The 16,557-nt window shown below is 44.8% G+C and overlaps 1 protein-coding gene across 1 annotated transcript; it reads right to left on the reverse strand.

Annotated features, from left to right (window-relative positions):
- Window positions 1-478: 478 nt before the first annotated feature.
- Window positions 479-9,778, reverse strand: GNAT2 (G protein subunit alpha transducin 2). The gene is made up of 8 exons (XM_035252412.3): window positions 9,448-9,778; window positions 7,475-7,517; window positions 7,079-7,220; window positions 5,566-5,723; window positions 3,549-3,677; window positions 3,211-3,340; window positions 1,338-1,491; window positions 479-941 (listed from the first exon to the last, which is right to left on the reverse strand). Exons 1-8 carry the CDS (start codon window positions 9,563-9,565, stop codon window positions 751-753), a joined length of 1,065 nt encoding a protein of 354 aa, XP_035108303.1. The 5' UTR covers window positions 9,566-9,778; the 3' UTR covers window positions 479-750.
- Between the last annotated feature and the right edge of the window lie 6,779 nt (window positions 9,779-16,557).

Consider the following 16,557-nt stretch of genomic DNA (forward strand, 5'->3'; position numbering starts at 1 on the left):
AGTATGTTCTAAAAGCCAGGTGTTGAATTAATACATGGCGGCTCTTATATAGGATTTATTTCTGTGACCCTGAGCACAATACATGGTTTGTTTTTGTTTTTGTTTTTGAGACAGAGTCTAGTTTTGCCACCCAGGTTGGAGTACAGTGGCACAATCTCGGCTCACTGCAACCTCCACCTCCCAGGTTCAGGTGATTCTCCTACAGTCATCTACCATGCCCAGCTAATTTTTGTATTTTTAGTAGAGACGGAGTTTCACTGTGTTGGCCAGGCTGGTCTTGAACTCCTGACCCCGGGTGATCCGCCCACCTCAGCCTCCCAAGGTGCCAGGATTACAAGCATGAGCCACCGTGCCCAGCCTGCACAAGCAGTTTTTATGTGCCTTCCCTTTGGTTATGTTCGTGCTCCTTAGAATAACCCTGTGAGGTAAGTAGGGAAGTCATCTTCATTTTATAGTTGAAAGACTCAAGACTCAGAAATGAAGTATTCACATTGTTATGTTAAGTTGGAAAACCAGTACTGGAACCTGGGAGTGGGGGAGGGTCTTCTAACTACTGGCCTGTGCTCTTTAAGCTGCACTAGCTATCCCACATTGAAAAGAATATATAAAACACAGCTGCAGCCATGCATACTCCATCTCCAAAGAATGGATTCATTGTTCGTGTCATGGTCTATTGACTATAATTTTCTGTTTGTAATCACCCAGATTCCAAGCCTGTTTATAGAACTTATACCTGAGGAATGGTGAGGATTAGAAGAGGCCACAGTCCTTGAGGTTTTCTTTGATAATGATATCTGTAACTGCATCAAACACAAATTTGACATTCTGTGTATCTGTAGCACAGGTCATGTGACTGTAGATTTCTTTGACATCTTTTCGCATATTGAGGTCAAGGAACTGGCTCTTGATGTAATTCCCCGCATCATCATAGGAGTTGTTACCTGGTTTTCCAGAAAAACAGTGAATTAGGATAAAGGAACCCTTGTTAGTTGCTCGCTCACTTTAGGTGATTGACTTGATCCTTGAAATGCTGTTAGACAACAGCAGTTGGGGGTTAATTTTGGAGGGAAGATTCCCTTTTCTGTTGCACTCCAGTGTTTCTCACTTGAAATAAATTGAAGGGAGGTGTCTCTCTGCCTTTGGTGTTTTCGTAGGTATCATTTGAAGTCAGTGGCTCTCCTGCATCTAATGCCTGCTCTATTCCAGAGAATCTGAATTTAAACTCTGTAACTGTGCCCAAGGTTCTCCCTTAAGTTCCTTTATGTCACCTTGGCCTAAGAAATTAGACAATTACCAGTCACTACTAAAAGGTATTATTTCTGGCCGCTGACACTTACCATCATACTCTGGAAAACAAATGCTGAGATGGACTTTCTTGATTTTTTCCTCAAAGAGGTCCTTCTTGTTGAGAAAGAGGACGATGGAAGTAGCCGCAAAAAACTTGTGGTTACATATGCTGTTGAACAGATGCAAAGACTCATGCATACGATTCTAGTAAGAGGAAACACCATTGAAAATATCAGATTTGGCTTACAGAATATCTATCTACTTCCTGCTCTTGTTCCCCTTGGAGAGACCAGTGCTTCAAATGTAAAAAGTAAGACAGGAAACAGCTATCTCTTTCATGTACCAAAGTAAAGCCAGAAAGATGTATTATTCTAGTTCCCTCTCTTTTTAACAGCTGTGTGACTTGTAGAAAATTATTGAGCTTTTCTGAGTCTGTTTTCCTATCTTACAGGGTTATAATGAAAGCTAAATGAGATCATATATGTAGAGTGTCCATGATAGTGGCTGGCATATAGGTGTACAATACGTGTTATGCAGATCTTTAGCAGCCAGGGTGCAACTGAGAACTTGACATTTTATAAGTGGTGCTGATAATGGGGTGAAACAGGCCCAAGTTAGCATGTGCCCATATGCAGCTCCAGGATGATTTGGATAGGCGTCTTTCATGGGGTCCCAGATCTTGGTTTGGGCTACTTTGGTCCTGCTGCCACATGGTGAGGGTTAGAGAATTTTCCAGTGCTATACCGCAAGCATTTCTGCTCTCATTTCCTTTTCTGATTGCTACTTAGCAAGGAATGGTGCTGTATATCTGCAGAGGTTGCCCAGTGTCCCAGCACAGGCTGCTTTCAGAGAGCAAGTCTTTAGGGTTTTGAAGTATGCTATCAGCTGACTTGAGTTCAGTCTGTTCATCTAATAAAACAAGAACAGTCTAATTTGTGGCTTTTTTTCCCATAATACTCCTGCACAACCCTTTAAGGTCTCATGGGCTTGTTTTATTAAGGTCTCATAGACTTTAATAAACCTCATAGACTCATAGACTTTAGGGTTAAAGATGGAAAGTCTCAGACTTTAATCTTAGGGTTCAAGATGGAAGGTGAATAGCTCTAAGACATTTTGGTTAGATGATATTCAGAGTGTTCTAATGTGAAGTAAAAACTACCAAGGGGAAGGGAAGAGAACAAGCTGCCCGGCAAAGGAGAGTATCTCTTTCATCAGCAATCTGTGGACCTCCATTTGTAAGCAGATGCTTAGGTGAAATTAATGTTTTTCACACCTCTGACAACCTTTCTCAAATTCAGAGAAGGTACATGGCTGGGCTCTAACACTTGTCCTATAGAACTCCTGTCCGACAGAATTTTACAGGCTAAAGAGAACCACTCTTGGGTAGTCTTCCAGCTGCCAATTTAAGTGACATGAGAAAGCTGGTCTGCCAGTCTGTCTCTCCTTACTCCTATTGACAGTACCTTTTTAGCCTCCTAAGTGGGGTTACTAGTTCAACCCTACTATTATGTTGCAATGAAGATTCACATAATATGTTATTTTCTCTGTTCTGTCATTTGCATCTCCTTCCTTAGGCAACTTGGGAGAGTACTAAGTGTAACTCCTTTGTTTTACCTAGTTGATGGTCCCTCATCTCTTTACACTCAATTCCTCTTCCGAGGTTTGTGATGTCCAAGTGATACTTGGATGTCTAATTTGAGACCAAGCTCCCTTCAGTAAATTTGGAGCTCTAAAATGCTAATCTAGAACCTGCAGAAGACATTTTTCTAGAATTATTTGCAAGAGACATTGATTGGTCTGCTAGAGGACTGCTACACTGAAATTACCCAAGTTGGGGCAGTAGAGTGTTGGACACAAGGCTAAGAGAAAGGGTCATGGGGAGATCTTGTTCTACCAAAACTGCTTGGTGCAAAGGCCACTCACCACTTCGTCATCTTCCACCAGCACCATATCATAGGCACTGAGGGCTGCACAGAAAATTATGCAGGTGACTCCCTCGAAGCAGTGGATCCACTTCTTTCTCTCTGATCTCTGCCCTCCCACATCAAACATCCTGAGGGAAGAAGCAGCTATTTTCATAGGTATGCCCAACATATGACCCAAATGCCTTTGATGTTTACCCCGTGAAGTGGGAGAGGAAAAAGGGGGAGAAGCAGAACAGTAATTTAGATTAGGCTTCGGCAAAGGCCAAGAAGCATGCCCGTGCCCCTTTTCGGGATTCCACATGTGTATCTGAGATACACATGGAACCATGCACTTACCTGAAATTCAAGTCTTTGACAGAAAACTTGGTCTCAATGATGCCCGTGGTTTTGACTCTGGATCGGAGCACATCTTGCTCACTAGGGAGGTACTCAGGGTCTGTAATTCGTTCTAATTGGTTCAGGTAGCTAGAGAAAAGTGATTAGCATCAATGACAAATTTTCCACAGCCAGGGCTAAGAAACATAAAAGGTATCTTACCCAAAGTCACACAGCTAATTTGGTGATAGAAATCAGGACTAGAAGACATATTGTTAAATTTAGGATTCTTCCCTTCAAACCTTCATATGTCCTTAACTAGAGGAAATGGGGGATGGACAAGCCCATTTGAGGCTGGGGTTCCAGCGCATTTAGATCAAGTTAGGTAAGTTTTTCTTGGGTTTCTCCTGACTGCAAGCTTTTGTAGATCTTTGGATGAGATTTAGTGATTTCAGTGGTTGTTAAAAGTTCCATCAAGAGGCAGTAAATTGAAAAAGACTTTAGAGACAGGAACCAATACTACATTGGACTTTGTTTATATCCTGAATCAAACTGGGGAGGAAACATTTGAGATAACTGGGGAAAACAATTTGGTGATATATGATGCTATTAAGGAATTGTTAAATATTTAGGTGTGAATATTTCTTTTTTTTTTTTTTTTTAAGAAAGGGTCTATATTTTAGAGATCTATAATGACGTTTTTAGGATGAAACGATACCTGGAATTTGCTTCAAAATAATCCAGTAGGGAATGGAGGTAAAATGAAATAAGATTGGCCACGAGTTGATAACTGTTGAAGGTAGGTGATTCATTATATTATTCTACTTCTGTATATGTTTGAAAGTTACCATAAAAAAGAAAAAGTTATTTAAAAAAACAAAAAGGCAGGAGGAAGGCAGACGTGAACTGAGATGACGGAGAGGAGGAGGGAAGCACAGGTAACACAAGTGCCTTCTGTATGCCAGGCATTTTCATGTTCAGATTGTCATTCAAACTCCTAAGCCTTCAAGTTTCAGATCCCCATTTTACAGATGGAGAAATTCGGAAGAGTTAAATACTTGCCTCGGGTCAAGAGGCATTGTGGTGTACTATGAACAATATTCAGCTGTGTAGTCAAGCAGCCCAGTGCAAATGCAGTCTCTGCCATTTATCTATATGACCTTGGGCAAGTTAACTTCTCTGAACTTCAGTTTTTCATCTGTAAAATGAGGCTAATTAGAAAGGCACTGTCTACCTTAAAGTCTTACTTTGTAGATGGGTAAAAGGCCTTGAGATGGTATATGCAGTACGCCTAGCAGTGACTGGGCTTTGAGGGCTCCAGGAATAGTAAGTGAAGGGATTATTATGAGATTAGGAGACAGAGGGTTAGGTTAAATAAACTCAGGTTTGACTTCGGAGCCCATGCTTGTCTATGATCCCATACTGTCTAAAATAGGATTGATAAATTATGTCCCGTATCTTTTTGGAAGCAGCTTGGCAACGATGGTTCTAATTCCTGACCATCTTCCTTTGGTTTGCCTTCGTAGTTTGTGTCCCCTGCCCTGGCATCCTGACAAGACACTCTAGATGTAGGAGACGCATTTCTGCTTAGCAGCCTAAGTAGATCCTAGATTACCAGATAGAAAATCCTCCCTCATGAATTACATTACTCCTGGGAGAGTGTATGACAGAACTGCAGGGCCATCTTAGGGTTCTGAAAGGAGAGGCTAAGTATACACCTCTCAAGAGAACAGGGCTGAGGGCTGCTAGGCAGAGCACTTCTTTTGAATTTTGCTTCTTCAGGCTTGTAGGCTGTAGTGAGCCATGTAAAGCAATAGAAAATCATGACAGCTGTGGCAGATCTCCCTGTAGCATTAAATTCAAAACAGTGAAACACTGCTGAAGCCTAACAAAACAGGTCCACAGGCTGATTCCGTCTGGGTCTCCAGCTTTCAGTGACTGAAATTTTAGGCTGGGTAAGATTTTTCCCAACCAGAGAGAAGATTCGCTAAAAGACTGCTTAAGCATCAACCCACCCTCTCCCCAATCAGAGTCTTACTAAGATGCAGAGTCATTGAGCTGGTATTCTGCAGCTCTCTCGAAGCAGGCTTGCACCCCACCATCCTTCCACAACCTCTTAATGACCTCCACCAGCTCGGGAGGCATGGTTCCCTCCTCAATGGAGTCAGCCAGGTTGTTGAGCTGTCGCCCATCATCCTGTAATGCAGAAACCTGGTTAGGAACTTCACAGGAGTCATAGCTTTCCAGGAGGCTTCTGGGAATACTGCTGAATGGAAAGCATTTTTACATTGCCACGAAGATCTAAGATAGAAGCAGTCTCCAGTGAAGATTCTTTGTAAGAAAACATACTGAGGCCAGGCGCAGTGGCTCACGCCTATAATCCCAGCACTTTGGGAGGCCAGTGCGGGTGGATCACGAGGTCAGGAGATCAAGACCATCTGGCCAACATGGTGAAACCCCATCTCTACCAGAAATACAAAAATTAGCTGGGCGTAGTGGCAGGTGCCTGTAATCCCAACTACTCAAGAGGCTGAGGCAGGAGAATCACTTGAACCCAGGAGGCGGAGGTTACAGTCAGCCGAGATGATGCCACCACACTCCAGCCTGGCGGCAGAGCGAGACTCTGTCTTAAAAAAAAAAAAAGAAAAGAAAAAGAGAAACGTACTGATTAACTTTGAATATGCTCCCCAATGCAGAGGGTGGCACTATATCCAGCCCTGGGGTTCGTCTAAAGGAGAGCAGTGGCCCCAGGTGTTTCCTCTCTGGAGTTTCTGACTTTCATCCTTAGTCTGAAAGCTAACTGCCACAAAACATGGGTCCTCTGCTGCAGAGAGACTGGAAATACAAAGGTCAGATTGACCATGAAACACACAAGATAGAAGCCAGGGACCCAACACCTTTGTTCTTCAGCGATTTAAAGCTAGAAAAAGGCCAGTACTAGAAGTAGGGATTTCACTTACAAAAGTTACATAGCCAGGAATCCAAGGGGAGCAATTTAAATGGTAAAATAAAGTAAAAAAGCAGATGAAGCTGTGAGTAGCTTTCTTTTATAAATATTTGTTACAAAGGTAGGGTTTGAAGCCAGGCACAGTGGCTCACATCTATAATCCCAGCAGTTTGGAAGTCTGAGGCAGGAAGATTGCTTAAGGCCAGGAGTTTGACACCAGTCTAGATAAGATGGCAAGACTCCTTCTCTACAAAAAATTGAAAAAAAAAAAAAAAAAAATAGCTGGACTGTGGTGGTGCACACCTGTGGTGAGGCTGAGGTGGGAGAATCACAAGCCTGGGAGAGTGAGGCTGCAGTGAGCCATGATCACACCACTGCACTCCAGCCTAGGCGAGAGAGCAAGACCCTGTCCCGAAAAATGAGGGTGGGGGTTGCTTACTTCTCCAGGACTGAATTAAGACATTTGAAGCTCAGCAGATGGGATTATAGTTACAAAAAACTATTTTTCTTACCCATCTTTCCACAAAGTTCGTTGGCCTCTGGTATGTTTCTTCTCACTAGCCTTTCTGCTTCCACCCTTAACCACATAATATTAATGACATACCACACAGCTTGCTTCAACATAGTCGATGCCCAGTGTGGACATGGCCCGGATGATAGCCAGGATGGACTGCAGCACATTCCCATAGATGATAGCCTTGAACTCCAGGCATTCTTCGGGTGAATAGCCATCCTGGTGAATGATCCTGCAAGGGCAGACACTGTCTTTAGATGGACTTGAGTAGCCAGACCTAAGGGATTAGGAATCTGGGGTATTTAAAGGGTCATAAGAATCCTATCTGTTGCCACTGCTTTCTCAAAGTGGAGGGTGAGGGGCATTGGAATCAGATCCTTTATACCTGGGCTCCTTGAGTCTAAAGAGCCTTTCACTTTGAGTACCTCCACTGGCTCTGCTGACCTTCACCCTATCCCAGTCCTTTGGGGCTTTGTTTCTACTCACTTCATCTGTTTGACGATGGTGCTCTTTCCTGACTCCCCAGCACCTGGAAGGAAAAATGCTTATGCTTTCGATTTCCACCAGTTCTCCCCAGCCTTCCAGGAGATGGCCTGGGAGAACTCAGAGCCACTGCTTGCTCCAGGGTCTCATCAGGGGAGAACATAGGGATGACTGTTGCTCTCAGTTTCTGGCAGGCTTGAGTTCAGGCCATTCAACTTGGATTTAGAGCAGAGTTTCTTAACTATTTACGGTTTGGGCTGCCTCATGCATGGTAAGATGTTTAGCAGCGTTCTTGGCCTCTACCCATTAGAGGTCAATAGCACCCCACTTCCCTAGTTATGACAACCCAAAGTGTCTCCAGACATTTCCAAATGACCGCTGGGAGTCAAAATCTCCCTGTTGGAAACCACTAACAGATTTGGGGGAGTCCTTTAACATTTCTCCTCTCTGCCTATTTTTGACTCAGGAGAGTGATCTTGGGGTAGGATTGGAGAAAGCTGGATCATTTCGCCAAAATACTATATTTTCACCACCTTGCTGGTTCCCTTTTTTTTGAGACAGGGTCTCACACTTGTAGCCCAGGCTGGAGTATAGTGGCACAATCTCGGCCTACTGCAGCCGCGACTTCCTAGGCTCAAGTGATCCTCCCAGCTCAGTCTCCTGAGTAGTTGGGACTCCAGGCAGGCAACATCATGACCGGCTACGTTTTTTAAAATTTTTATTTTAGTAGAGACAGGGTTTCACCATGTTGTTCAGGCTGGTCTTGAACTCTTAGGGTTAATGGGTTCCCTTTATTGACTAAAATGTCCTAATGTCCTCATTCACACTGTTTTCCCCATCAAAAATTTATACATTCAATGCTGAGTCTATGCTACCCTAATGCCTCAACCTCTTCCCACTTCGCTTGTGCTTGTTCTCTCTAAGCGGCTTATCCTGAACCTAGAAGAAATCTGCTTAGGCTTAAAAGATCTCTCAGTGGCCCCACCATCTCTGTTTCCCCCTGCGTAACCTCCTGGGCTCCTTAGAGTCTGGGTCCAGCTTACGGAGATGTGCTCCTTTAGTGTGTCCTCATGACTGCCGCAGATCAGCTGAGGGAAAAGAACCCACCTTAGCCTAGTGCGTCAGCACCTAGGTCCCTTATGGGGGCTTGGAAACCCAGCGCAGGCACCCAATCTTCTGCTACATAGACTCCCATCTGCCCCAGCTACCCGAATTCTGTAGTACCAATGGTTTGTTTTCCTAAGCCAGGTGTCTTAAAAGTTCTTGTATTGGTTTTATTTACAGTCATGATCAATTTCCCGGTGATTTTATTTTCTCAGCACAGACCAGTGATCTGCTTAGGAGCTCATCAAGTTGATGAACCTTCCATCTGGCAGGGGCTTTGCAGGCAGCTATTGAATAGAGAGCCAGGAAGGGAGTGCTGTACATAAAGACATCATTCCTTCTCACGGGGCTCCCTACTTCCAACATTTTTACTGAAAACAAGGAACCACTATACTTAGCAAAAATGGGTGGGACTATCACTGGGATGTTGGCACTGATTGTATGGGGGGACTTGTGAGCCTGTTGGTGAGGGAAGACTCTGTTCTCTTCTGATTTCTTGGCTTAGAGTTCTCTGACTGCAGATTGGGTGCAGGTCTGCAAGTCCAGGGTGCTCGGTATTTGCCAAGCCAAAAGGTTGTGTTGTTTGGTTAGATTTGGCGATGGGCGGGTCCATCCTGGCCCTTGCACTATTCCTGGCTCAAGAGTAGAAAAACTCCGAAATAGCCCTGGTGTTCTGGATCCTGTTGGGGTGGCTATGTAGGTACCATATTAACTCAGCTCTAGAGCTCCTGATCCCCTAGCCTGAGACTGTGTAGAGGAGGGGAAAAATGACCTGCCACCCCTCCTTCCCATGGGGTGAAGTAGAACCCACCGACCCTCAGGTAAGCAGGAAGGACCCTGCCTTCTCTGGCTCATCTTTCCATCTCACTCACCCAGCAGTAGCAGCTTGACAGTCTTGGCTTCCTTGTCAGCATCCTCCTGCAGCTTCTTTTCTAGCTCCTTAGACCTCTTGGCCAGTTCTTTGTCCTCAGCACTGGCTCCACTTCCCATGTCTGCCGTCTTCTCAGCTTTCTCAAGCCCCTAAGGCTCTTTCGTAAGGTTTCCTGTATGAGAGATGGAAGAGAAGGAAAAAAGTTGAGGTTGAGTATCCCAACTTGATTCCCCTAAAAGCTGTTCTGTACGAGGCCAGGAGAGAGAGCAGGCTGTAGGGTGTTGTACCCTGTGTACATTGGCTGAGACTCCCTAACCTGACTGGAGACCTACTTCTTAGTCTAGGGATTGTAGCCTTTATATCTAGCAATGTGATTGGTCAAGCCAATTAAGAGCTTTGTCAATACGGCAAGAGTAAAGACTCAAATGTTTCTATAACTAGGGAAATGATCTGCTGGGTTCTGACACAGAAGGATAGGATACACAACCACTTCCATCCTTTGAGAGGCTCATCCCCTAACATTCTATTGCTTCCTTGGATTTATTTCCATCATAGAGCTAGAGATTATGGGCACATATGTAAGAAGCATTCCCTATGTTGAGCCTCCAGATTATAAGGTCTTGGTTTCAAGGGCTCCAGGGTATCAAAGCAGACTCGTTTACCATAGGCTGGTCTTGTCAAGGAGTTTTTGTCTTGGGTGGTGCCCTTCCTTGGGAAAATAAGGAATGTTTCACTCAGCTCCCCCAGTGGCTGCTGCTGCAGGAAGCTATTCACATTGTTTCTTTGTATCGGGCCCCTCTCTTTTGTACTTCTGCTATTAGCACTTAGCACTTCACAGTGTATGCTGTTCTACAAATCTCTTCCCTTGCTGTATTTCTGCCCCCTGGAGCTCAAGGGATCAAATCTGACTCATCTTTAAACCTGTCAGAACTTGTAGTTTATCTGTGGATCAAAATGTTTGGTGAATGAATAAATGTAGGCAAAGGATGTATGGTAAAGAGAGTGGGGTTGCTTCCCTTGGGCCCACTAAAGCCAGCTGAGCCCAACTTCACTTCATAAGTGAACTTCGCTGGTGTTCAGTGTGGGGTTTGTGCTCACACAACAAATTCTGCTTCTTCGGGATATTGGACTCCAGACTCTGGCTTCTCAAAGGTTGGACAGCTCTCCCTCTGGCTCGCATCCCAGCAGCCCTTTCCTAGGGGAGAAATGAGGGTGCGGTCTAGCGACTGCCTCACAGACATTTAGGATTCCACTGGTTGTGCTTCTCTATGCCAGTTATTTCAGTTTACTTAAATGAGTCTTGCTGGTAGAGCCTCCTCAGGTGGAGCTATTTTAGAATTTTGCTGCCCAAAATGTGGCAAAAGGGCCAGCAACATCAGATCACCTGGAAAGCTCATTAGACGTGCGGAATCTCAGGCTTTAACCCAGAACTTCTGATTCCGAATCTGCATTTTAACGATCTCAGGTGACTCTAAGGCACTAAAGATTGGGAAGCGCTGCCCTAGGGAACTGTTTCCCCCTAAACTTCCCGAACTCTAAGAATCACCTGCATTGCTTGTTTCTGTGTTTCCTTAAGTCTTAGGGGCCACTGGCGAGAAGATTGCCCTACTTTCCAAGATGTTAAAATAGTGTGTGTGTTTTCAAAGGGTATGTTAGAATCAGACTCCAGAGCCAGAGAAATGATTTTAAGCTAATACAGCTAGTTATCACATCTGGCAAGTTTGAAAAACCCTTGCCTGACGCAGTTCTCAATTTTTAGTGTACAGTGGTGTTTATCTGGAGAGTTTTTTTAAAAAAAAATACTGATTTAGGCCGGGTGCAGTGGCTCATACCTGTAATCCCAGCACCCTGGGAGGCTGAAGGGGAGGTGGATCACAAGGTCAAGAGATCGAGACCATCCTGGCCAACCTGGTGAAACCCCGTCTCTACTAAAAATACAAAAATTAGCTGGGCATGGTGGCGTGTGCCTTAGTCCCAGTTACTTTGGAGGCCGAGGCGGGAGAATCATTTGAACCCGGGAGACGGAGAATGCAGTGAGCCAAGATCACACCACTGTACTCCAGCCTGGCAACAGAGCGAGACTCCGTCTCAAAACAAAACAAAAAACAAAACTGATTTAATTGGTCTGGAGTGCAGTCCCGGTACCAGGATTCAAAAACGTCCCCAGCTGGTTTTAGTGTACAGCCAAGGTGGAGAACTACTGAGCTCGAAGGGTATCATTTACTCTTTCCTTTTAGAGCTGGACTTGTGTAGCAGTGGCCAGTTGGACTGGGAAGGTCAGGAGTAGAATCTAGGTCTCCCCGCCTATCAGGTACCCTGAGCCATCGCTAATTATCTTCCTTCTTTGCACCACCTTTCAGTGACTGTAGGGGCTGATGGAGAAATAGGCAGCTGCTGAGGTGCTTTCCATGCTGACCATGTTTTCCCAATCTGATTGGCAAGTGCTTATTGACTTCAGGGAAAACAAGAGAGTCTCTTTGAAATTGTGACTATCTTGGAATCTTGGCTATAAGGTTTCAGTAATTATACCCCACTGCTAGCCCTATTCACAATACTGGTAACTCACAGAGGCCAGAGCTATGCTGAAGGCCACACTGATCAAAGCAAGGAGCTGTCAGGAACTATTAATAATTATTATGTTTTAGTTATTACAACAATTGCTGAACAATGTAAGTGGCTCATACCAGTTAATTCTCTCACAATAATTGCTATCATCTCCAATTTACAGACTCAGTAACTGGGACTTGAGAGTTAAGTAACTTGTTCAAAGTCGACCAGGCTCATGCCTGTACTCCCAGCACTTTGGAGGCTGACATGGGCGGATCACCTGAGGTCAGAAGTTCCAGATCAGCCTAGTCAACATGGAGAAACCCGTCTCTACTAAAAATACAAAAATTAGGCCGGGCATGGTGTCTCATGCCTGTACTCCCAGCACTTTGGAGGCTGACGTGGGCGGATCACCTGAGGTCAGAAGTTCCAGATCAGCCTGGCCAACATGATGAAACCCTGTCTCTACTAAAAAAAAACAACAACAAAGATTAAGCCGGGTGTGATGGCTCATGTCTATAATGAAACATTTTGTGCGACTGAAATGGGCAGATCACCTGTGGTCAGGAGTTCAAGACCAGTTTGGCCAACATAGTGAAACCCCTTCTCTACTTAAAAAAATACAAAAATTAGCCGGGCGCGGCAGCTCACGCCTGTAATCCCAGCACTTTGGGAGGCTGAGGCAGATGGATCATGAGGTCAGGACATCGAGACCATCCTGGCTGACATGGTGAAATCCCGTCTCTACTAAAATACAAAAAAATATTAGCTGGGTGTAGTGGCATGCGCCTGTAGTCCCAGCTACTCAGGAGGCTGAGGCAGGAGTATCACTTGAACCTGGGAGGTGGAGGTTGCACTGAGCCGAGATCACACCACTGCACTCCAGCCTGGTGACAGAGCAAGACTCCATTAAAAAAAAAAAAAAAATTAGCTGGGCATGGTTGCGGGTGCTTGTAATTCCAGCTACTTGGGAGGCTGAGGCAGTAGAATCACTTGAACCTGGGAGGTACTGTGCTCCAGCCTGGGTGACAGAGGGAGACTCTGTCTCAAAAAAAGAGAAAAAAAATTAGCCACGTATGGTAGCCTGCGCCTGTAATCCCAGCTGCTTGGGAGGCTGAGGCATGAGAATCACTTAAACCAGGAAATGGAGGTTGCAGTGAGCCTAGATTGTGCTACTGCACTCCAGCCTGAGCCACACAGTGAGACTCTGTCTCAAAAAAAAAAAAAGAAGTTGTATGGCCTAGTAAACAGATAAACCCGTGATCCTTCTTTCTATTACTCCCACATACGTAGCCAGAGAGAGAAAGCATGGGCAAATGCATGAACTCGGTCACAGCAGCACTTGTCAAAGGAACCACTAACTTAGGTCACATACAGGGAAAGTGTTTGGGCTTGTTCCTTTTTCCACTACTACCTCTGCAAACTTCTGCACTGCTTCTGATTTGTTCCCTAGCTTACTGGGTGGACGTTCCCCATTCTCACTGCTAAACTGAGAGAGGGATCTACTAGCCCTCACCTGGCCTCTGGAAGCACAGATCCGTTACGGTGTATGCATCATCCTGATGCCAGTGACCTTCTGCCTCTGTTGTCAGCTCCTGTGCCTGTTCCTCTTTATGATCACATTTAGGGACAGTTACCTGATGAAGTAGGTAAGGTATGTATTGCTATTTCCATTTTGAAGGTGAGTGAACTGAAGTGCAGAAAAGTGATCTTCACATTAATAAGCAAGTTGGCATCAGAGGCCAAGCCAGAGCGCACGTGTTTTCATTCACAGCCCTTTTTAACCGTATCATTTTGAGCGAAAAGTCAATCACTGTTTCTCAGTGATCCGGGCATCTTCCTGAGTAAAGGGGAGAGCTCAGGATCTGTCTGACATCCTTGGTCAGCCTTGTCTTAAGTGAATTGTGGGTAAAGGCGTGTCCCAGATGCAGTGGGAGGACACGAAGTATCAACAACTACCTCCAGGACCTTCCAGTCCATAGGCGGAGGTGGGGAAAATTCATAGAAAAACAAATTAGTTAAAGGGATACTGCAATAGCGCTGGGGAATTCAGAGCTATTTAAGACCTAGCATTCACTCGTGGTAGGAAAGGCAATTAAACACACATCTGACTGTCAGACTGACAAGTTCTATGGCAGACAAAAGAACAGGGTGATTGTGAAATGAACAGACTTTCCACAGAGAGGCAGAACAACAGTGGAAATGGGAGATAAGCGTTTTGGGGAAAGGAAAGAGCATGAAAAAAGCGGTAGAGGTGGAAGGTACAAGGTGTGCTCAGAGAAGACTGGTGCTTTGATGTGACCGGACTGGAGTGAAAGGTGCATGGAGTGGAGGGCTGGGAGGTGAAGATGAGGGCAAGAGAGGGAAATTGGAGCCAGCCAGGGAAGGGCCTTCAATGGAAGGGGTTTGGCTAAAATCCACTGGAGTCGTATAGACAAGGACAGAGGGAAACAGCTGTATGGTGCTATAAACACAATGCTGGGTGACTGAGGGGGCGGAGGGAGGGAGCTGGCTGCTGGGAGCAGCTGAGAAACCAGAGCTGAACAGCTTGTTTCTAGAAGGGCCTAGGCACAAGGTATGGTTTGGGAAATTGCCCTGGCCAAGGACCTTTTTGGAGCTGCGGGTATTCTCTCCCAAGTTTATTATCTGTGAAGATTGTTCTGGCCTAGGGAGGCTGACATCAAAGTGACCTGAAATCCAGAAGCAGAGAAAAGCAGTTCTTCAGAGAAACAGGAGTGCACCATCCTTACAGAGCTGGGATTCTGGAAGGGCCAGTTAAGGAGCCCTGTGGGGAACAGGCTAGGAGGGGAGGAAGCTGTGTTCGGAGGTGGGGAAGATCCCAGAGGCTCAAAGGCAATGTTAGGGCCTCAATGTGAAAAAAGCCCAGGCCATAGGATGACTCACTCCTTTATTTCCCAAGCTCTGTTCTGCGTAGACAATGAAACCTCACTGAGATTTTTCCTGGTATTGAGTGGGTGGAGGGACTGATGCTTAACTGTTATCAGGGCCGACTTCCTACCAGCGACAATATACCAGATGACCTGGAAATAGGGGAGGGTTGTAGAGTGAAGGGTGTGTTGCACGTAGGACTAGCATGGAGCATAAAGGAACTAATGAACTGGTTTGCCTGGGCTGGGTGGAGGGCGAGGATTGCCACCTATTGGCTGCTTAGGTAGGTAGGTCTGCATTAAGCAGGACCCTCATGAGGCCTGCCCAATGCAAGATACTATCTTTAAAACTATGTCTGCCCGGTGCAGTGGCTCACATCTGTAATCCCAGTACTTTGGGAGGCCGAGGAGGATGGATCACAAGGTCAGGAGTTTGAGACCGGCCTGGCCAATATGGTGAAACTCCATTTCTACTAAAAAATACAAAAATTAGCCAGGCATGGTGGCATGCACCTGTAGTCTCAGCTACTCAGGAGGCTGAGGCAGAAGAAGCTTGAACCCGGGAGGCAGAGGTTGCAGTGAGCCGAGATCACGTTTGTTTTTAGCCAGGGCAAAAAACAAACAAACAAAAACTATGTCAGCATTTGCATCTTATCAGAAGATACATAATATTCTATGTAGTTACATGGTGCTTGATTTTTGAGATTTATTTTATTCATTCTTGAGAGTCCAGCAGCCTCAAAATCCCTCAGGGCCCCAACACCAATTCAGTGGGCCATAAGTCTGGGGTTATGACCCAGGGAAGTCTGGGTTGGGGGGACTATGGAGGCAATTGCAGATTTTTACAGATTTTTGTTGATTTCTATTGCCTTAATTTTAAAAGTTATGGGTATGTATTATAGATAATTTTTAAAATGCAAATAAATATAAAGAAAATAAATATAACCCATAATTCCATCACTACAGATAATCATTTGTAAACTTGTTGGTGTGTTTCTTTTCTACCCATGCATATCACATAAGTAGGACCATCCTGCATATAGTGTTTTGTATCCATTCTTTTACCTGACTTTATATTGTAAATATTTCCGCAGCATTAAACATTTCTCCAAGAACAATTTTTAATGGCTGTATTTCATGGTGTGAATATTACATAAACATTCCCCTATTGTTGTCGTAAAAACGTCTGACTTTTCTAGGCAATACACAAGGTGGTGCTGAGCAACTTTTTGCATACATATTTTTCTGGCAGCTCTGTTTAGAAAAACAACTTCCAGAAAGTTGATTACTGAGTCAAATAATAAGAACCTTTTTGAAACTTTTGATTATATATTATCAGATGTCTTTCAGATTCTATCCGTGCTTAAAGCCACCAGTAATGTGTGTGTGCACATGTCCGTGTGCGTCGCCCATCTCACTAACCATACCCTTGCCACCTGCATAAGGGTTTGTTTTCTGTTTTGTTTTGTTTTCTAGTCTATGCTTTTTTGATAAGTAAACATGGTATCTCTTTGTTCTCTTTTTAGTTTTATAGATTCTGTGTGAGGTGAAGAGGCCAAGGTTTTAAAGTTTGTTCAGGGAACAGCAGACAGGAATCAGTGACAGTGACATCAGATGCAGGTGGAAAACAGGGTTCAGGGTTCAGGGTCCAGAATCCAGCGTGGGGAGAGAAGAGA

The sequence above is a fragment of the Callithrix jacchus genome, chromosome 7 (assembly GCF_049354715.1).
Source record: "Callithrix jacchus isolate 240 chromosome 7, calJac240_pri, whole genome shotgun sequence".
Taxonomy (NCBI): domain Eukaryota; kingdom Metazoa; phylum Chordata; class Mammalia; order Primates; family Cebidae; genus Callithrix; species Callithrix jacchus.